Raw genomic sequence first — 22,059 nt, forward strand, 5'->3', positions numbered from 1 at the left:
TGGTACCGATAAACCTTGAAGAATGCAACTTGTCTTGCATCAAACGAACCACAGATGCTGTACTTTACTTGGCATCTTAACCTTGAGGTTATTTTTATTTGACTAATTCAATCTCATGATTAATGTAATAAGGAAATAATACTCTTTTCTTGCTAGCAACTGAAAGACTGTATAGGAATTGTATTTACTACTGTAAACACATAAAGATTATAAGCCATTTGTGGGGGAAAAAATGAGCGTGACCGTTATATAGTCTACAGTAGGGAGTAACATAAAAATAGATATATTTAAACCAAATTTTGCCTTGCATTTAAATTCTCTACTGCTAATGAAATTCTCTACTACTAGTGAGGTCATTATAAATTAAAAAAGTACAATCTTTTGAGCATACAAGAACAATTGCATCAGCTTAAATGATATTGCTAAAGAGGCATTACTGTGTACTCAGTCATGCATAAGCATCTTTAATGTCACTTCTCATTAGAAGGCAGAGTTCCTCACGGGCAGATACAGAGCATGATGATGAGTTACTAAATGGTTGGAATGTTTTGTAGAAAAGGTTAAAACTAATGTGCGTGCATGCACACTCACTCACAGACTCGCAGAATGGCTGAGGTTGGAAGGGACCTCGAGGGATCATCCAGTTCAACCCCCTGCTCCAGCAGGGACACCCAGAGCACTGCTCATACATGCAGAATAGTGTGTGCTTGCAATTTTAGAATATTATGTCCATTGTGTGAGAGCAAAAAGCTCTGCAGTGGATCAGGTTTTTGCCTCTAAGCCCTGAAGTAAATAAATTCAGCTCCAGTGACTTTGGTGACAACTGCATTTATGGTAAGCATTTTCCCATGTCTGTTTTTGTTGCTTTGTAAATGCAGTATTTCATTTGATTAGTAAAATTGGATTACTAAAAAGTTTCACAAAATACCTAGAAGAAAAAAAAAAAAAGAATTCAAGATGCCCGAACATTTTTACCATTGTATTTAGGTTGTTCTTGAAACACAGTTAGTTGCCAGAGTCCTGTGTTCAGGTGAGTCAGCAACAAAAGTGGGAAAGGAGAAAAACAAAAATTAAAGAAGGTTGTCAATAAAGTAGGCTATATATTGTGTGGACCTGATAATCATGAAGACAAGTGTAGTCACCAGTTCAGTGCAGAATGGGTTATGTGCGTGGTAAGTTAGCCCGTGTTATCTCCATACTTCGTCACTCTGCTGTTGCCATTGCACAAGCAATTTCATAATCTCGCACCAGTCAGTGTTTCTGGAGTGCTGTAGCACACCCAGTGAAGTAAATACATTGCTGTCAAGACTGTACAGAATGGTGATTATTTAGCTTGTAACCCTCAGGCTACAGAAGTTCATTTGAGCTGTAAAAAGAAACTGTTTAAATCTGCAATTTAAAGCAACTGCAAAAAGCAAGATTTGTGCTGTGATTCTAGAGTCTCATCACTAGAAAAATGATGACCATGTAAATCAAAAATGCCCTGAAACTTAAGTTAAAAAATAATGCAGTTGTTGCAATTCTTCATCAATAAAGTACAAGAAAATGGCCGCACATTTCCGCTCTTATGAGTGGAAAATACAAAAGTAGTTGTCTATTTTCACATTTAGAATTAGTATTTTGTCTCGGTTGCATGCACTAATCTCTCAAATTGAAACATTCTCTTTCACTATCAGCTCATGTTTCTGAAGTGAGCTTTTCGCAATTGTGCATTACATGACAAGAAAAACTGCATTTATCAAAAATGATATTATAGATAAGTGAAGTTCCTCCCTCACACCAGTCTTAAAAAGTACTGTTTATTTTGTCTGCAGATGCTTGATTCCCGTGTGAATTTCACAGTAGTGCATCCAAGCAGTATAGCATAATTACTTTTTAGGAGAAGACGATCTAGTATCATTCTGCACTTCATCAGCTTCAGAAATAATTTGTGTGGCTGGTTGGAACATCCTGAGTTTTTCTGAGGGCCTTATTCTAGAACATCATTTGCAGTTTCAGCAAATTTGAGCAGCAATGCCCCATATGCAATGTCGTCTGAGACTTACCTAACCCAGACACTTTTCACTAAAGCTAATCTGCCTGCTGTTGTTTTCCCCTTCAAGCATGCTCTTTCAACCCCCAAAGGAAGAACTAGCTGACTAGTTTTGCTAGACTTTTCTAATAGCCTCATATTGAAACCTTGTAACTGTTCTGAAAGCATTTGAACTGTGTAATACAGGACTATGAGGATCATACAACCTTAAAAGAATAGAGATTCTCTGGGAACTTGTCAAAGTTTTCATAGTTCAGTTGCTTGTATGCAATTTTCATATTTTGATAGTATTTTACAAGATTAGCTTGCACAATTTATAAAATATATATTTAAAAATGAACTTAAAGTCATTGCAAACATCACTGAATATGTTCTATTTCAAAAGTAAATGCCAAGTAGATTATTAATATTTTAAGCCTTGTATCCTCCGAACATATGAAAACATACCTCAGTAGATTATGTTGTGTTCAACTGAACAGCATCTGTTAAAATGATCTGAATTAGTATATTTGAAATATATATACCTTTTGCAGTCTATTCTTCATAATCATCTATCTCCTCCACCTTTCTTTGATTTGCATTCCCTAAGGGAAATAAAGGTTCGTATGGCTCTTTCATAGACTCATGTGTATGTGCATCTTAGCCTGTCCTTTCCATCTCTATTTCCACCATTAATACGTTTTAATACATTTTGACAGTAGTGCATTTACAACTCACTGCCTGGTTTCTATCAAATTTGGTAGGAGCTGAAATGCAAGTACGTTCTTGTGAGTTTCCAGCAGACAGGCAGTAGGAAAAGAAGAAAATTCAGCTCTTATTACACAACAGATAATTCACCTGTGAGAAAGTGAATTTTCATCGGAATGTGCCTCTTATTAAGAGCAGAGCATACAGCCACAAGTCAGGTGTCAGAGAAAACCAGATCTCATTAGCCGTATTGTCACAGAACCACTTGTTTCCTCTTCTATTTTTTATTCCCCATTCCTGTTTTCTATTTGCTACTGTTTATGAGACTTGCAGGCATTTTCTGAGATTGTGTTAGAAACAGTTGAATGTTTTTCCTTATTCAGGCATGACTGTTGCTTGAAGGTGTTTTTGACCTTGATATATGAACCAAAATACAAGTGTGTGCTCAGCCTAATGCTTACTAAAAAAAAAAAAAAAAGTTCAAAGTATGCTTTTATCCTATTGAGCTTGTTATTCATCAGAATTTAATTGGAAATATGTGTGTGTATATGTATGATACAATATACACATCTGTTCCTGGTTTCATATGGATGAATATTTTAGTTTGTATGATAAACTTCTATGTTTTATTGATCATGTACCTCTGTTTATGCAAGCAATTCAAGAAGAGCGTTAATTAGAGCAGAGAAATCCCAGGATAAAGAAATATGTGGAAAAAAATTGAGAACTTTAAAAAACATACTATGTTCTTTTCTTCTTTTCCCAATTGAAATTTTTTCTTTCTTTTATTCTGAACTCTTTCTACTGCTTCTTTTGGTGTTTTTAACTGAAACATCTGATCTACTTTTTATATATGCCATGCACATCTATGTCTGCTGTGCATGCATGTTATCTCATTTCATGATCAAATTCTGCTCTTATTTATGTCCTTGCAGATCCTGAGTAATGCTATAAAAGAATAAATTACTTCACTGCTTGCTTCAATTATATATAATACAGGAAATGTGTAGGATCTTTACAATCAAGATGTAATAATAGTAATATGTGAACTTAACCACAAGGCAAGGGTGCTCCAGGAAGAGAAATAGTGCAAAGGATGGGAGTAAAAATCACAAAAAGAATAGTATGTTTTATTTAATAACTAAAAAAGAAAATGAAGTAATACTGACTGTGGACAGAATCAGTCTTAATGACACCTCTTATGTAACTAGCCATTAAGTTTAATTAAGTGGAATGCGGTAAAACATGTTGTAATTGCTGTCTCATCAATGTGCAATGAAACTGTAGGTTCTGTTAATACTTTACAGCTTTTCCAAAGCTAAGAGTGTCCAGCAGAGAACCTGTGCTATGAGACTGCTTAGTCTTTTAAGAATCGTGCAGTTTGTTGATTGTGGTCACTGGCGTTGTGGACTCCTGTACCCGTTCCTCATGTGCTGGTATAAACAGCCAAATTGTGTGAATGGTCTGTACTTTGTAACTGGAAAGGAACTGATGTTTAAACACGACTGGAAGGCCCAGATGGAGGTGATTTCCATGTTTAAGATATCCAATGTGTATTTAAGCATACCCTACGGCTGGAACAGCTGAACATGCATGTTCTTCACAATTGCTGGTAGCAGATACAAAAGGAACAGAGAAGAGAAGCTGGAGAAGGGAGAAAGGAATTGTAATATTGTAGCTTGTGGGTATTCTCTTGTTAGACAGTAGGGATCATTTAGTCCATGCTTTGCATTTTAGTACAGTTACCATACAGTTACCATGCACATTTTTTTTTAAGGAGCTACAAGGCGTTTTGTGTGATTACCAGAAAAAATGCAAAATTCCTTGAGCAGTATTCTGCATAGTTATGAATGTTGCTGTTGTTATTATGTTCATAAAGATGATAAACTTTTCTTTAAAAAAAAAAAGAAAAGAAAAAAAAGACTACTCCTTTCATATTCTCATTCTGCTCTTATTTGCCACTGTGCAGATCCAGAATAGCACTCTGAAAAGCCATTTGATTTCAATTATCTATTTAAAATGTGTTTAACAGGAAAATATACAGAGAATTTGCACGAAGATTTAATATATGCAATTTTATTTTTCAGAACACCAGGCAGTCCTTAAGGATGCTTCCCATGAGGCATCTGAATCAATTCCAGAATACACTGCTGAAGAGGAAAGAGAGGACAACAGGTTGTGGAGAACAGTGGTTATTGGAGAACAAGAGCAAAGGATTGATATGAAAGTCATTGAACCTTACAGAAAGGTCATTTCGCATGGAGGTAGGAAAGCCCTGAGTGCATTTTTTTGATTGAAGTGAAAAATTGTGCTTTAGTTAGCATACTGGTAGGGAGAAATAGTGTATTTTTCAGACAGGCCTATAAGCAAAGAGTTGACTGACTGTAATTACAGAAGCATTATAGTGTCTTAGAGCCCATGTTTATACCTACTAGCAAGAGAATATCATGGTAGAAAGAGTACCAATAAACTACTGGCATTTCCCTAATCTAAGCCATTCCTAGATGTTTTCAGTTTGTTTATAGGATGCTGGATTATAAGAATATATTTTGAGCAGATAGTTAGGACTCTTAAGAAGCCTTCAAAAGAATAGAAGCTGGAGTCATCTGCTGGAGCCTCGTAGAAGAGTGTTTTCAGAAAAACAGTGCTTGCCCTTGCATCAGGACAAGTCTTTCCTGTTTTGTTAGGAAATCAGCCAGTGTTGGAGGTGTAAACTGTACTTTTCTGTAGTGGCTTCTGTACCCATAGGAGTGGTGACATGGAGGGACTTGCTGTAATCTTAACAGATAGACCATTCTCTTGTCTGTAAATTCAGTGTAGTGCTAAATTATATTTGGAAGAGAAAAGAAAGTCTTAATTTGAATTCACTTACTGTGTCTTTAAGGACACCAGTGAAGCAAACTGAGTTCATCTGAAGTAAAAACGTAGAAGAAAAGTACAAATGAACCAGCCCTGTTTTCAGTTCCAGGTGGCAAAGAGTAATGAATACTTTGAATGCAACACTTTTTTGGCAGTAACAAGTAAACTAAGATAGATGTGTTAGTAATAATCTGGTAATTGTACTCTAAAACTTCTTTTGAGCAGGGAAAAACCCTTTTGTTGTATAGAGAAAGTTCTTGAAAACTCCATGTTCTAGATTGTGACTAAAACTTCCTGCACGATGAAGTATGGTGCTCTGTGAAGTGTTGCATGCTGCTAAGGGATTCACAGTTCCAAACAGGAGTGGTTAAAGAAAAAATGTAGTTTTCCTTGAGGCCTCCATTCCATGCTCCTGACCTAAGTTATTTCCTGACATTTATAATTATCAGTATGTAGACTTTCACCAGCAATTTCTTCATGCAGCTTCATTTAATTTTGTTAGTAATTATCAAATGGTATCAAATGTAACATTTATTTTGAAGTAGAAAAAAATCCTCATATCCTATTTATATTATGTTCTTAACTCCTCTATTTGCTCTGTTAGTGCTCTAATTTCCCCAGAGAATGTGTAGTTCAGGTATTACTAAGGTACTTACATGTAAATTACTTCAAATGGATAATATCACCATTATTCATTATGAAAAATGAGTATCAGAAAGTTTAAGTGGATGGAGATGTAATTCTTAATGAAGCACTACTTGGCTGTTGAAAAAAGATCAGTTCCAGTACCAACTTCAGGACTTTCTGATGCTAATGATAAGGACACAAGAACCCATGGGAGCATATGTCACTCAGTTTGTTCCTCAGTGTGAAACAATCAGAATTCGAATTTAGGTCTTCGTGATAAGCAAGTGTACTCTAAATCTTCTAGTCACCACTCAGACTTCTGTGACCAGTTCCTCATTACATTATCTCTGCTGTCCATGAATGCAATTCAATTCCGCAGTTATGGTAGAAAGAAGGGCTCAATTTCAGTGAAAATGTATCTGTAATGAGGACCGTTGTCAGAGGTGTGAATTATACTGATTTAATGTTTACATTCAATTCTATGATTTATCCTGTTCTTGAATGAAATAATTAAATTAGGTTGTTGAACCTGTCAAATTAACAAAACATAAATGGTTGTTCCTAGAGTTTGTGACCATTGCTTTTCAAGGAAGTGGTCACTCAGTTCTTTTGGAAATGGTAGCCTTTTCATTTGGAGCAATGAGTCTATAGTAATCCCATTCTGTACACTTCCTGCTTCCCAAGGTATCATGCTAAGATATAAAGGCATGTGTTTAGCACCACTGGTAAAAACATTTGTATTAACTTGCTATTTTTTGAGTGTGTTGTGTGCCTGATTTTTATTTGTCTGACATCTTGTTTTGTTAGATAAGAAAGTTCAAAAATCTATGGGCAAAAATTTATGAAGAATCACTCAAATATGAGATAAAGAACATTAGACTACCTTTGCCTTCACGTGACTCTTGTCAGTAACTTAGCTGTTGTAAAAAGAAACTCTAAAATGTAAGAGTAAATTCCAGACCTCCACTGGTTGCCGTTTCTTCTTCATAAAGGCTTTCTTCTTCATAAAGGCTTCTCCTTTATGATGATCTCTTTGGCTATACTTCAGTATTTTTGGATCATTTTAGAGGGCCAGAAATCTTTCCTATCACCTCAATATTAAGCAAAGATTTTGCCTAAAATAAGTTACTTGATCAGATCTGCCATCCCTTGAGGATTCAATGATATATTGAACATTTGTTCCTGAAAAATAGTAGGTAATGTTTGTTTCAGAATCTAGATAGTAACTACAAAATAGAAAAGAGGAAGAGGGAAAGCTTGCCAGTCCGGGTGTGAGATTTCCTTCCACATATGTCAATGGAGAAATTTCTCAGTCATCTGTCTCTTTGTGCAGCCTGGGAATTTAGGCAAATGACTGTTAATAGCTTCTAGTGATGATTTAAAAAGCACCTCTCCCTTGGGTGAACATTCCTTGTCTACAGGCAGGTGTATGAAAAGGTGGTTTAAATTGATCTGTTGATTGATTTTTCTTGTGTGCACTGATAGAACAGTGGCAACTGCACATAATTATTTTGCTTTACAAATGCAAAGTGGGCTGTGTAGTTTTGTGGACACACCTGCTGCAGTGTGTTCCTGCTGCCAAACGCCTGAGCCAGTTGGAAGGGCTGCCTTATGACAGCAGGATGTTAGTTGCCCTGAAAATCTCTTAGGGGCTTCTACTTAAAATGTTATATAATGATGGAAGTCCCCCTACCTACTTGAAAAGCAGAGAAAAAAAAAAACTGCTGTCTTATTACCTAATGATTTAGCTCAGCAATTAGCTAGGATGGGATAGGGGAACTTAACACCATCTCTCTGGAAATGTGCATGTCTAACTGATAAGACCAGCTATATTAGAGAGTAAAATAAAGTGGTGAGGGTGGGAGGTGGGGACTGGAGTTTCTTCCCCCATTCCCATGCACATTCCTGCTAGAGAACGCAGTGCTGCTCTTGGAATGTAACTATGGGATCTTCTCCAGGACAACAGGGCCAATCAGCCATACCTGTATCTCTGCTTAGATTGTCCTCGTCAGCTGTTCCTAACATCAAAGCTCTCCCACACCATGAGAGCTCTCCCACAGACTCGACCTGATTATATTCACGTTGCTGCCTGGCTCAACTCGGGCCCTAGTACTGTGCTCTTCTGCCTGTCCCCATCCTTCAACAGGCATGGGATTGGAGAAGGCAAAGCATATATGCTGGGTACAGATAGCTCTGGAAGCTTATCTGTAGATTAGTGGTTTCTGGGCTCTGAGAGCCACTGCACAGTACTGGGAAGACAGAAGATGCTAGCTTCATTAGAGGGACAGAAGATTGCTAGCTTCATGTAACCTTCTGCAATGTCCAAATAATTCTGCAGTGGATGAGGTCTAGGCTAGCATTCTTAATTTGATATTGGTAAAATAAATATGTACCATCAGCTTATTGAGTACATTATATTTGGTCAAATCTGCCAAATCAAATTCAGGAAGAGAAAAACTCAATATCATCTTTCAGCAGGCAGCTTTGCCAAGACTTGATTTAAAGCAACATGGCTCAAGGCAGGAGGATTACTTGTGACATGCAAATTTTTCTTTCTGAGGTTTTTCCTTTTTTATGGCTGCTCTTTGTAAAACAGGAAGCAATGATACTCTATGTCCTTGTAGGAATTGCTGAGTGCCGTGAATGAAGAGCCTCTCTTCGTTACCCTTTTGACTGAGATTATGTCGAGATTACCCCACAGCGCATCGCTTTAGCATGAAATATTTCATGTTTAGGTGTCTTGAGACACTTTTCCAGGGATGTAGGAATCTTTTAATAAAAGATTTCTTCAACACCATAAAGATAGTGGGGATTAAAAATACAAGGAGAGACTTGCGTATCGTAACATCGTCTACTTCTTATTTCAGCTAACTAAGATTCAGCTTAGGTGCTGAGTGAGAAAGGAGAAACTCCGCCAGGGTTAGTTTCTCCCAGCCCACTGTCTTTCAGGTCTTTCCCAAGCATATCCAGTCTCTATCACTGTGCATCAATAGTGCTCCTGCAATGCAGCCATTTCTACAGTATCTTTACAAATTCCCCCAAGATTATTCATTTATTTTACATAAATCCCAGCCTTCACTTGTGATTAGAAATATTTTATATTTATTATTAGTACCATAGTAGCCCATAGGGATTGTAAAACACGATGGAAAGGGCTGATCTGTATAAATACATCATAAACTTTTCATATTACTACTTTCTATTATATGTACCAAGCAACTGTACTGGTGCCTTGCAGCTTTGTGGCTTTACAGCTGCAGCTGGGCCCTGCTGGAGCCCCAGAGAAGACCAGCCTTGGGCAATTGGAGTGTCACAGAATCATAGAATGCTTAAGGTTGGAAGGGACCTCTAGAGATCCTCTAGTCCAACCCCCCTGCACACACAGGGTCACCCAGAGCACGTGGCACAGGACTGCGTCCAAGCGGGTTTGGAAGATCTCCAGAGAAGGAGACTCCACAACCTCTCTGGGCAGCCTGTTCCAGTGCTCTGTCACCCTCACTGTTAAAAAATTTTTCCTTAAGTTCATGTGGAACTTTTGATGCTTTAGTTTCCAACCATTTCCTCAAGTTCTCCTAGCTAACAAGTATTTTCCACAAAGCTTGCAGCAGAGAATTTGTCTGATCATCAGGAGATTTTAAGGATAGTGGAGTTCGGTCATAACTGTTATATCATGAGGCCTTTGGAGCTACACAGATAAACTGGATGGTAAGACTTTGGAAATCCTCGTTCAAAAGATGCTTGAGATGAAGTGTAGGATATTTTCTTCAGCTCTTTAGTCTTCAGGCTAGAGGGAACATTCAACACATGCTTGCAGTAGAGATACAATGAACCAGGGCTTTGTGTAGGATTGTATTATTAGCAAGGAGTGTTCTCCCTGGCTGCTGTAAGGTTTTTTCATGGTAGTGCTTAGCATGTTTGCTAGGATTTTGGCAAAACACTGTCCAACTTCTTTTCACTTGATAATAGTGCATTCGCTTTCTGTCTTTTTCAGAATTGACATGTACACTCTATTCCATGACCATGAAATTTCTTTTTAAATTTACCTTGTTTAGAGCCTTTGACAAAGATAAAAATGTCTTTTTGTTTGTTCCGCAGGATACTATGGTGATGGTCTGAATGCTATCATTGTGTTTGCTGCATGCTTCTTGCCAGACAGCAGTCGAACTGACTACAAATATGTCATGGAAAATCTTTTCCTGTGAGTAATATGTAGCAGTGTGACAGTCTTTTAAGTTAATACTCATAATTATGTAGTGAGACAGAGCCTGTCTTTAATTAAGAGGTAATGTAGGTCATTAGAAGGGGAGTGATCTCAGTGAGACGTGAAATAGCAGTTTGGGATAAATTCTTCAGTGGAGCATTATTTAGGTATTTTCCACTTACCTGCCCTCCCCAAACGAAGGTATCCTTGTCAGGACCAAATCTGATTATAATAATTCCCTAAACAACAAGGCATACACTATCTGCAGCAGTGTTGGACCTACAATGGTTGCACTGTTTCAGCAGTGGTCCCCAGCGTTTGCTGAGGACAGTGAGCAGAAATCTAGATCATCGGATTGTTTTTCACTGTCATTGTGTATTATATATTACTGTGATGTATCACTGTGTATTATATTTTGAACATATTCTGTTTTTCTAGGACCTACAGGGGCACTTGCTGACACTTGTTTTAAAAATGCAGGATAACTGACATTTTCTGATTAAAAACAGCTAAAGTACTTTTCTTGACTTCCGCTGCTCCCAAATCAGTTACTAAAAATGGCAGAGACAAGCTGGTCTGACACAATTTTGCCCAGTGAACCCAAATTTATTACAGTTTTAACAAGCAAAATTGCTCCTAATAGCAACCTAGCTTGGCAGCCAAAAACTGTGCAACTCCCCTGAAAAGCCTGCAGCTAGTTGCACTTACAGCTCTTGAAAAATCAATCATTCCAGGGTCGTGTATGCTAAAACCCCAAAGCTGCTGGAGGCCTGACCTTCACCATTTGCTGCATACAAGGTGCCAGACCTCGCTGAAGGGCACAGGCCCTGGCCCCACAAAATTCCAGCCCATAAAGATGTGTGTGGAGGTAGCCAGAGCCCTCAACACTGTATGTACATGTGAAAAACTTTGTTCCAGGTTAGACCAGCTGCTAGCATTTGTCTGAAGGAGAGGTCTCTAAATCCCCCATGTCATTTGCAGTACCAGGTTTACCCAATGCCCAGAGATTTGCAAGGGAAGAATTCCTACAGTAGTTTCAACCTGATAACTAGACAACAAATCTGCCAATAACTGTGACTGACATTAAATAGTTGTTCTTTGACTTCGCTGAAGGCCCCTTTTCAGAGATAGAATTACAGGTAAGGAACTTGCCAGAGGAGCCTTTTCGAGCCTTAAGAGGCTTTTCCACTTCCATTAAGGATATCATCAAAGTATATTTTACATCCCACTCTCTGCTAGAGTAGTGTAACGGAGAGTTCACTTTGGCTGTGCACCTTCACATTATTTTAAGACTTAGAGATTCACAATTCTCTCTAGCACAACAGGAACTAGAAATGAAAGTGTCAGATTGTCCCCTTCTTGTATGTGTAAGCCTATTAATTGCTTTGAAATGGAGTTTGACAATCTACAACATAGCCAATAATTGATATATATATATAAAAATATATATATGTAAGCTCCTTACTATTATGTCCTGTAGGGATATGGAGACCTGCAAATCATTAAATCTCTTCACATTTTTATATAACATTTTTTTTCCTTAAAATATCCAACATTTTTTTTCCTTAAATAAATATAAATGGTTATATCAGAAATTCTGGGAACTTGCATGTAAAATTTCTTGATTAAGTATACTTAGGAGGGAAAAAATAACACCTATGAGATTGGAGAACTTATTATGAAACTGAATCTTTGGAAGGAAACCACATTTTCTGAAGATAAGACTGTGGTTTGCTATTTATAATTCCATGGGAAGCATGGTCAACAGTTGTAAATGTCTGCTTTCAGTTAAAACAAAAAGCAAACATTGCCTTATTGTAAATTCCTTAGTTTGCATTGATGTATGCCTAGTGGTCTGCTTAAATTTAGGCTTAAATGGATTATAGTAAAAAAAAAAAAGAAAAAAAGAAAAAAAAGCTCACTTGCTTCTGTTCATTTTTCAGGTATGTGATAAGTACCTTAGAACTGATGGTGGCTGAAGACTATATGATTGTCTACTTGAACGGAGCTACGCCAAGAAGGAGGATGCCAGGACTTGGCTGGATGAAAAAATGTTACCAAATGATTGATCGACGGTGAGCAGTATTTTCCTTTCAGATTTACTGCCATTGTATTAAATTATCATTTTTGTGGCTCTCCTGTATGACAGTGTTCACTGTATGTGATCTTTCTCTATGTTTTGTATTTTTTTTAAATGAAATGATTTCTTTTCAACTTAGATTAAGGAAGAACCTCAAATCATTTATTATTGTCCATCCATCATGGTTCATCAGGACAATTCTGGCTGTGACACGACCTTTTATAAGGTATGCAGTGAATATTGTTATTTTCTTTGACCCTAAAGATACTGAAGCTCCTAAATGATCAAACATGGCTGCTAATGTCCCACAGGAAGGTAGTCATTTTACAGTTCATGCTGAGATTTTGAGAACTGAAGTTGTTTTCTCACTCTCATGATTGGAAAACAAGTTGAATCATGAATAAAAGGAATAAACAGTGCGTACATTGCAGGCATGATATCATATGCCTATATGTGGATGCAGACTGGAAATTAAGTGCTTTAAAAATCTCTTTGTTTATTCTGAGCTCAGCTAAAATCTGTGTGGGAAGGAAGTCTGGGCAAATCACCCTGTTTAAAAACAGTGGCCAGAGGACAAGTTTAAGCTCAATTCTGGTTAAAAAATAAAACTAAAAATGCTGATCAGCCAAGAAGACTTCCAGCATGCTGAGCTCTGTGAAAGCTTAGGAGGCCATGTTCTCCCCAAAATTTTCTGCCACCAAGAATATTTCTTTGATCAGTAAAAAAGTAAAGAAATATTTCAGATACTGAAGAACTCACAGATTGTTGAAGAAGATAGGCAAGTATGCATGTAAAATCCTGTAATCAGAGAGAGTAAAGTGGCAGGTGCAAAACAGAGTTGCTACAAGCAAGAGGAGAAGCATCTCATCTACACAAGTTACACAGAGAATAACGTGCATCATGACAGACTGCGGAGAAATCTGCTCTCAGACCACAGACAAGAGCCCCGAAGGCATCAATCAGAGGATGCTCCATCCTGGTAGGGAATCTGGGCATGGGGAGATGAGCGAGTTCTCCTGTTGCTGCCAAAGTGTGACAGGCAGAATATCATAACAAACCTTATTGTTTCTCATATGGCGACTACTACCAAGCAGAAGGTGAGAAATAAGAAAAACAGCGTAACTTGGATGCAGTTGTTAAAATTAGCAATAGTAGTCATGGGACTCAGTTGCATTTGGTGTCTGAGGTTCATTCTGCTGTCACCCTCACAGAGAAAAGGTGATCAGTAAAATTAAAATAAAATCAAAGATGCAACATCTATATCAATTCTTGAGTAGCAGTAGCCATAAGCATTATGTTGCCAAACTGGGGGAAAAAAACCTTATGAACGGTTTGGTAAAGACAGTTAAGAGTAGAAAACTTAAGACAATAAGACCAATTAAAAAATTCCATTTCAGCCAAGAAGTGGATTGAGTATCTGCTGGAAGTAAAAGAAAGTGAAGCACAGATGGAAGCTGTAAAAAGATGGGCAATACATGTGGCTAGTGTGACTTGGACTGGAGAAGAGTTGAGAGTGGGAGGTGTTTGGGTTTTCAGCATTTGATGGAAATACTCAATCAGTAGAAATTTCAACACAAGTGGCAACATGCCTTGCCTAAAGTTAGAAGGAAACAAGGACTTCTTATTTTAGGCATGTATTTAGAATGCTGATACACAGATTTCCACATGAAGCAAGTAGGTTGTAATCAGTCACTGTGGTGGAGTTAGTGGATCCAGGAGAAACACCAGCAGGAAAACAACCTTTAAACAATTCTATTTATTTATTCATTCCAATTTTGAGATGTTTCCACATCAGGATGCTGCTAACCAAGTTGCCAGACTATGATTAACATTTCTAGTAAAATGCAGAGAATTATCTGTAAGTTACCATGGCTTTGATCAGACAATTGATTCATGCATCTTAAACATGCAGGAATTGAATGAGTTCAATGTATTATTTACAATACCTTAATGGATTCCTGTTTTAGTTGTTTTCCTTATTTGATTAAGAAGAAATGTTGCTAGTAAAGCGGCAGTAATTTTTGCTAAGAGTTCTTTCAGATACTTTGTGTTGTCTGATCATACCACCTGAATTATTGGTGAATAGGAACAATATGTTGTGTTTTTCAAAGCCCAGACTTAAGAATATTCATTGTCAATATGCATTCATCACTGTTTCTGATGTTAAAAAACTGTCTAAAGGTGATCAGAGTTGAACATGGAGAATTGCTTGGAGTCTAAATAAAGATACATTCTAATAGACTTTAAAAATCAATAAATAAGATTAAACAAGTGATTCAGATTAAGCAATAGTCTTGTTAAATATATTTTCTGAATAGATATTATATGATAGTATCTGTTTATGATAGTTTCTCAAGTGTAATAAATGATCATGTAGCACAGATTGGATTAAGCAAAGAATATTCCTCATAATAAGACCCTACATGGAGAATAGACATGCCCACACACAGTCAAATCTGTTCGAACGCAAAGTGAAGTTCAGCTGTGTTCTGTTTGGTGAGGAATCATAGTTAAATCTGAATGCTAATTCATCATGATCAATTGAAGTAAATGCTTCTCCTCTTTTTTTTTTTGGTGTAAATATGCTGCATGGAATTAGGTTATTTTTAGAATTTGAATATATTGTCTTCAAACTATAAAACTAATTGTATTGCCTAGTGTACAGGCATTACAATTTATAATACTGTCCTAAATATTATGATGCAGCCTGGCCAAAGAACAGCCAAAGGCTTGAGTCTGATTTCATCCTCACTAGAACAGAGGTATGTTAATGATCATCAGAACTACTACATATAACCAGAATATAAATAGGCAACTGCTTAGATTACAGGTAGATGTCTCTTGGTGTTTATTTTTTCCAATCATGCAAGAAAACTCAGTTTATCTACACTGTTTCTGTGTCGCAGCTCCAAGTTCAGCAGTAAGATACAGTATGTCAGCACTCTTGCAGAGCTCCGTGAGATGATTCCAATGGAATATGTGCACATACCAGAGAGCATTGTCAAGTAAGTGATCTGCTTGTACTAGTGACAAGTATCTCCACTGTCTAAACAGGCTGTCTGCTAGATGGGTATAACCGGGTATTCTTTTCCAAGTCGTGTTTAGGCATAGTAGTGTTTGAGAATCTGCAAGAAAATTTATATACTTGTATGAGATTTTGTCACAAAATGTTCACATTTTGTTTCAGAAAAATTACTCTATCAAAATCTGAAGCGGGGAAACATTCTGTCATTGAAAACTAAACCAAATAAACAAAAATCCTAAGGGAACCAAAGTTTATAGGAAGAGGAAGGTTTTGTACCTGATCAGATGATACAGTTGGTGAAAATGAGGACAAACTTTCTGTCTCAAAGTCCTGTCCTCACACTTAGGACTATGTAATCAGAATAGAAAAAGACTATTCATTCACTAATTGTAAGCCTGAAGGAAAATAGGAAGCCTTGATCTTTCCACAAGCATCCCTTATACCTTGTTTTTCCCTAACTGTTACCACTAAGTCTTATTGTGCTTTTAAGTTTTTTAGCTCGTACAGAGCTTTGAACTGAAACAGTAATTCAAAAGAAAGCAGTTCAATAGAAATCCACTGAAATTCCATAGATTTAACATTCCTTTTCTCATGGATTTTTCATGATTTAACCCTTAGCTAGAATTGAAAGGCAGTCTCCATTTTTGTTGTCAGGGAATGCATTATTTTTTACTTTTACATAACAAGTGTATTCAATTTTAAATAAATGCAAAGATGCTGTTCAAGTAACTGTTTTGATGGGTGAATAGGGAAGTATTTGCTTATCTTTTCCTTACAGTTTAACAATGACTTGATATGAGGAGCCTTTCTTTACCAGCTCTCACAGATCCCTTCAACCCAGATAGGTTGTCTGTCCCGTAGTAGTAGAATGCAACAGTTTCCTTTGTCAGACTAGTGGTTCCTTTGATTCTAAGTCTTCTTCTGGTGTAATTTTAGAGAGCAATCAGGAAGCTCAGTTTTGCAGCAGCATTTGTGAAATTAGTAAATTGCCATCTTGAAATAGGGAGCTTCACTCAAGTTTATTTGCTTGTGTAATTACTTTATAGGTGGAGTGACTGCAAAGACTTTAGAGTAAGATGTGGTGTGAGAGATACTATCTGATAAGAAAGATGTCCAGAATGTTCTATCACCCCTAATAGTCTTTAACCCTTTTTTCCTCCCTCCCTTCCTCTTTTTATTCCTGAAACATTCCAGTTGCCTTTGATAAGAATCTTAACCCAATCTTTTAGTAGTAGCACTTTCTGTTCTAGAAAGAACAGAAAGAAGTAGAAACTTCTTGCTTTGTTTTATTGTTCCACTATGATGTCTTTTCTTTCCTATGCACCAAAACTCCTTGAAGTCCATTCATCTGCCAGACCAAAGGTGAAAGGTTTCCAGCACCAAAGAAACTTTAGGACTTAAAGCTTAAGAAATTTTAGGGAAGTGGTTTTTCTTGTTACCAGCTCTTAGGTGACAGACCTTGATTGCATTGGAGCAAAAATGAAAAGGTAACTAACATGCCCATGTCCCTTGGTGGAAAGCATTTTCAGTATGTCATGTATGAAAATTTAGTGGATGTCTGCATTCAAGGTACTGAGAATGGATATTTCAGTGTCAAAAAAGAAGAGGTCCGAGCAGAGATGTTTTCCAGGTGGTAGTTTTAGATCTGCTTCAAATTGAAAAAGATTCCTGTAGTAAAATTAAAATGCAGCTTTTAGCATTGCTTCACTGACAAGAACAAAAATAACAAAAATGCCACCATGGTCATAGTGAATTTCACTTGTAGAAAGGACATGGGTTTATGGCACAGTTTGAAATACTTTTGTTGGTGTTTGACAGTATTTGCTGAAGTGAGATAGAGTGTGCCTGTTTTTTCATATGAATTTGTATATCCTTTTTTTTCCCCCCCACCCACTCTTATCTTGTAAGGTATGATGAAGAGAAGTATTTTAAGAGAAGAATGAGGTAAAAATTACTTTCCAACCTGTGCTGCTGCTCATGGTGGAATAAAATTCCACCTGAAGGTGACCTCAACAGCTGAATGAGAGAAGCCTTGCAATAGTTTGCAGTCTTATTTTACTCTTCAAGCTGTTGAGATCAGCCTCTTCTGCGAGTAAAACTAACCAACCTGGAAGTGCCTTTGACTTGGCTCAGGCTGCAGCTAGTTTAATTCTATCTGATGGAGCAACAGAACGCTTTCAGCTCTCTCCACTGGGCATGTGTCAGACCCCTGCTGCTTTTATGTTTCTGCCTTCAAAGGAGCTAAACAAGCAGTTACAAATTAAAGGTGGGTTAAGAACAAGAGTAAATGCTGCTTTATTGAACTGAAGAGCTTTAGGGTTAGTGCATAATAGTGTGCCCCTATTTTAGAAGCATGTACAGTATCCGTTCTTTGCTCTGCTATTGCTCTGCTTTTCTCTTACGCTCTGCTTGCTTCTTTGTTTCTTTATATCAATAACTTTTACTCATCAGACTGGATGAAGAGCTGAGGGAAGCTTCAGAAACAGCTAAGTAAGACAGCTCTCAGCTGGATGCTGGCATTGTACTTGCTTGTTTCGCAGGAGTGGGTTGAATGCAGGAGTATATGACGTGTTTGATACAGCAGCCGACTCATAGTTTCGGTTACTGTGAGTCGCCACCTTTGGGAACTGACTTCCCTTCTCACTGCGCACAGCCTGCCTTTTTACACTTGGGTCCCAACGAGGATTAATCATATTCTTAGACTAAATAAAAAACATTTGGCTATTTTATGTGAATCTTTTTTGCAGTCACAGAGAGGACTGAAATCATTATTTACTCCAAGTGGTTCACTAGACATTTTTTGCTTCTTTGTCCTAAAAGACTAAGTTTTTTTTTTTTTTAAGTGAGGCTTGAGGCCATTCTTTGTACAACAATTTGCTAAGCTAAGAATGGCTCTTCTGTTTCATGCTGAGGAAAGTGACCTTGTCTTTCCATGTGTTTGTTGTGTGGGTTGATAAATACTTGATAAGTACTCTGTTGTTTAAGATCAATTAATAAATCAATGTCTCAGCTGATGCTCAGGTGTTCTAAACTCCAAGTCTGTACTGTGACTCTGATGTGCTGAGGCAGAATGCAATAAAGTGCTACAGAGATCCCTAGCTGGAAGGACACAATCCTTCTCTTGCTGAGTGAGCTTAGGGAGGATTTACCCAGGGTGCTGTCTCTGAGCACGCGTTGTGCCTCGCACTCCAGCGCCAGGCACTGTGTTGGTGGCTTCTCATGTAACACTTTCCTTGGGGTTTTTATAACCTAAGGTTCTGTTTTTGAAGGCCCTTTTCAGTCTCATACCTTTAACTTGTGCAGTTTAGTGTTACTGCCTTGTAGCTGCTTCTTTCTCTTTTTTTTTCCATGATGTCTCCATTTTTGCAGTACCATTTGCGTCCAGTTCTGAGCTTGACTTTAAAAATCACCAGAGAGAAATGCTACAGAGAAATACCCCAAACATTTACCCCTGCTTCTTGATTCTAGCACTTAATTGACTAAGAAGCAAAAAAAAAATCACATAAGCAATTACCTAATACCACCTGAATATTTTAATAACCATAAGGGAGGAAAAAAAACAACCCATGAAATGCAACTTGTATCGTTTCTAATCAAATATTTTCAAGTACATTATGACAGCAATATTTTCAAATACATACGGCAGTAAAAACTGTGTGAAAATAAGCAGTTTTCTTGTTACCCCTCTTATTTAAGAGGATGCAGGCTACAGCGTAGCAGTGAGAGAGGAACTAAATATTCGTATGTGGCATCACTGATTATTGTTATTGTGAAATGTATGATGTCACTGCAGTTCATTCCCCATCCTCAACTTATCAAAATAATTATAAGCAAGTATTACTCAAGTGTTGCAGGCACTAAGCTTGTTACGTTCCTGTCAGTAATGTTTGTACATTTGTGCAGTCACAGATACTCACTGCAGTTAGTTATTACATCCCTCTAATTTCATTTCATATCTAAAAGGAAAAAACAGAAACAAAATGTTTACTACTACCTCTTTCTTCCTTGCCCCCAGAACTGGCTGCCTCACAAATGATCCAGAAATTACTTCAATGGAGCAGGAGTAAGAATTTATGCCTGATAATATTATTACGTTTTGACATTATTTCACAACCATGCAGTTAGGAACTAAGACTGGGTAGACTCCATGAAACCTTCTGGAGACCGAAAGGCCTTTTTTCCCCCAGCAATTTGATTCAATATTTGCATGCAGAAAAAGTGCTGAAGTTAAGGTTTAATATACTTGCGTTGCAGAAATGTTTATGGACCCTTATTAAGCAGAAATAGATACAATTCTTACCTGGGAGGATATTCAGGTAAAGTTGTATGAAAGGTAAAGAGAAAAAGTACATTATGATCAAGGTGAAGTTGGTCACATGCATTCGCCCTATTAAAGGTGGTGAATTTGCTGCTCCAATTCTGAGATTAGCTTAAGCAAACTGTCAGTGCAAAACTCTTCCCCTTGAGTGCCGAGTTGTGCCCTTGGTTCCTTCCTTCTCTTTACTTTTTGTGCCTCTCAGCTTCTTCCACACTTATTTCCCCTTTCCTCGTCACTGCCATTCAAAGTCTCTTTGACGCTGGAGAGCAGGAGCCGTTCCTGCAGCTGACCCCCTCTCCCAGTGGCATCCCAAACCACGCTGCTGTTTCACACTGGCAATCCTGACCCCTCTCAGCAAAGGCGTCTGATAATTCTAACAGTTACATATGAGTGATACTGAGTGAGATGGAGCTTTTTAAAATCGTGTTTTCAAGTAAAGCTTTGCTTGAATAAAGTGGCCTGGTGTTAAAAATCACACATATGTCAGAACCTGAAACTAAATTCCCAATTCCTACTGTTAGACCAATTGGCAAGAACCACTGAGCATTTTTTTTCCAGACACAGTCTATGCTATAATTAGTCAGTGTGATTGTATGGCAGTAGTCATTAAATAACATATTAAAGACTATTTATTTATGCTTTTTGCCTTTTGTGGCATAAGCTTTTTTTTTTCTTTTTACCGAAAAATGCTGGACAAAGAAAAGGCAATATTTAAAGAGAATTTTTATTTAGCTTAAGTACATAAGAATGGGGGCAGAAAATGTTAATTATTGTTAATTATTTTTTCTGAAAAATAGAGTATCTGTCTTTAGAAGCGGCAACAATTTTCCTGCAGTCGTATCATTCACTTCTGGTGTCCTTTCCTCAGGAAATAGGATTTCCCTTGTAAATGCCACTACAATGATGACAGACACCATTTTTACAGAGACTTTTTCTGTATGCTTTCTGCTGGAACCTCTCTGGAGTCTGTCCAGCTCTTAGTTGCTTCAGTTTTCTTTTTTATATCCATTCCAAAGGCTTTTGTTTATTGTCCTATTCTCTCATTTACTAGAATTTCTTGTATTACCTGATGACTACCTGAAAAAAATCCTTATGAAATAATCCACAATAATTCTGCATGTGCTGTAGCTGATAATGACCTTCACAGGTCGTTCATTTCCTTCATGAATTCTATGAAGGAAAACTGTTTTGGTATGATGTTTATGATGTTTCTTATTCTAAAGAATGTGTGCAAGGAATTGGATAACATATTGTTTTTACTAAATGACAAAACCATAGTTTTAAAAATATTTTTTGAGCCATCCATAGCTTATTAATTTCCACATCCAGTGTCTAATTCTACTCAATACACAAGTAATAAGTGCATAAGTAAATGAAGGATGACGTGCTTAATACTTCGCACATCTTTAAATTTGGGAAAGTTAGTAGCAAAGTGTTTCATACCACTGATTTATTTTTCCTTATTTTTTTCTCTTAATATGCAGCTTTGGCATGAGTCTGAAATAAAAAGTACCCCTTGCAGGCATTTGAAGAAGAGAATTTGTGTGGACTTTCATCACCCACATGCCCGTGGCCATGGTATACAGTAGGCAGTGGTTCATTTTATTTATTTTACAGTTCTTCAGCGCCATTTAGCAATCCAAGAAAAGCAAAAGGGCCCACCCTGTTGCCATGGAAACGGCAGAAAATTCGACGTAACTATGTGTGTTGTTTTCAGAAATATAGTTTGGATTAGGAATGTTCTATCAATTAACATTGGTTTATATAAGCGTGTGCAGTTTCTGTTTAAAAATACTGTACTATTTTACCAACAATGTGCCTCATGAGTGAGTCAGTAAGTATGTAGTTGCGTTTCAGTTTTGTTTTCAGTATATTAATGTTTATGCATAAGAAACCAAAATAGTTATTATGACAACAAATATTAGCCTGGTTTCACAAACCAGCTACAACTTTATTTTTTTAAAGAATTTGATAAATGATGCAGGATTTTTTTTTTAAGAGCCTGTTTCTTGCTGTCTGAAAAGTCTCCATGATCACTTAACCCTACTGGCTTTCTATTTTGGCCACAGAAAATCCTATTATATTTTAAAATCAGTCAATAAAGAGGCTTCCCAGAGGACAAATGATTAATTGAAATTAATATTATTTTGATAATTTGATTTAGTATTATTATTTTTTTGAAGGATAGCTTTGTACAAAACACCAATCCTGTAAACATTTGTCATGTATT

At 37.2% G+C, this 22,059-nt stretch overlaps 1 protein-coding gene across 1 annotated transcript in view; it reads left to right on the forward strand.

Moving 5' to 3' along the window:
• Positions 1 to 21,668, forward strand: part of PRUNE2 (prune homolog 2 with BCH domain) — a 134,353-nt gene extending 112,685 nt beyond the window's left edge. The window contains exons 12-20 of the mRNA XM_088522079.1: positions 4,807 to 4,983; positions 10,301 to 10,403; positions 12,350 to 12,481; positions 12,626 to 12,712; positions 15,393 to 15,491; positions 17,420 to 17,455; positions 17,963 to 18,001; positions 19,527 to 19,574; positions 21,314 to 21,668. Of these exons, the coding sequence (XP_088378205.1) occupies positions 4,807 to 4,983; positions 10,301 to 10,403; positions 12,350 to 12,481; positions 12,626 to 12,712; positions 15,393 to 15,491; positions 17,420 to 17,455; positions 17,963 to 18,001; positions 19,527 to 19,574; positions 21,314 to 21,335 (743 nt within the window). The 3' untranslated portion in view covers positions 21,336 to 21,668. The remainder of the gene's footprint in view (positions 1 to 4,806; positions 4,984 to 10,300; positions 10,404 to 12,349; positions 12,482 to 12,625; positions 12,713 to 15,392; positions 15,492 to 17,419; positions 17,456 to 17,962; positions 18,002 to 19,526; positions 19,575 to 21,313) is intronic.
• Positions 21,669 to 22,059: the final 391 nt, after the last annotated feature.

The sequence above is a fragment of the Tinamus guttatus genome, unplaced genomic scaffold, assembly GCF_059628265.1.
Source record: "Tinamus guttatus ecotype Peru unplaced genomic scaffold, ASM5962826v1 Tinamus_guttatus_pri_ptg000146l, whole genome shotgun sequence".
Lineage (NCBI taxonomy): Eukaryota > Metazoa > Chordata > Aves > Tinamiformes > Tinamidae > Tinamus > Tinamus guttatus.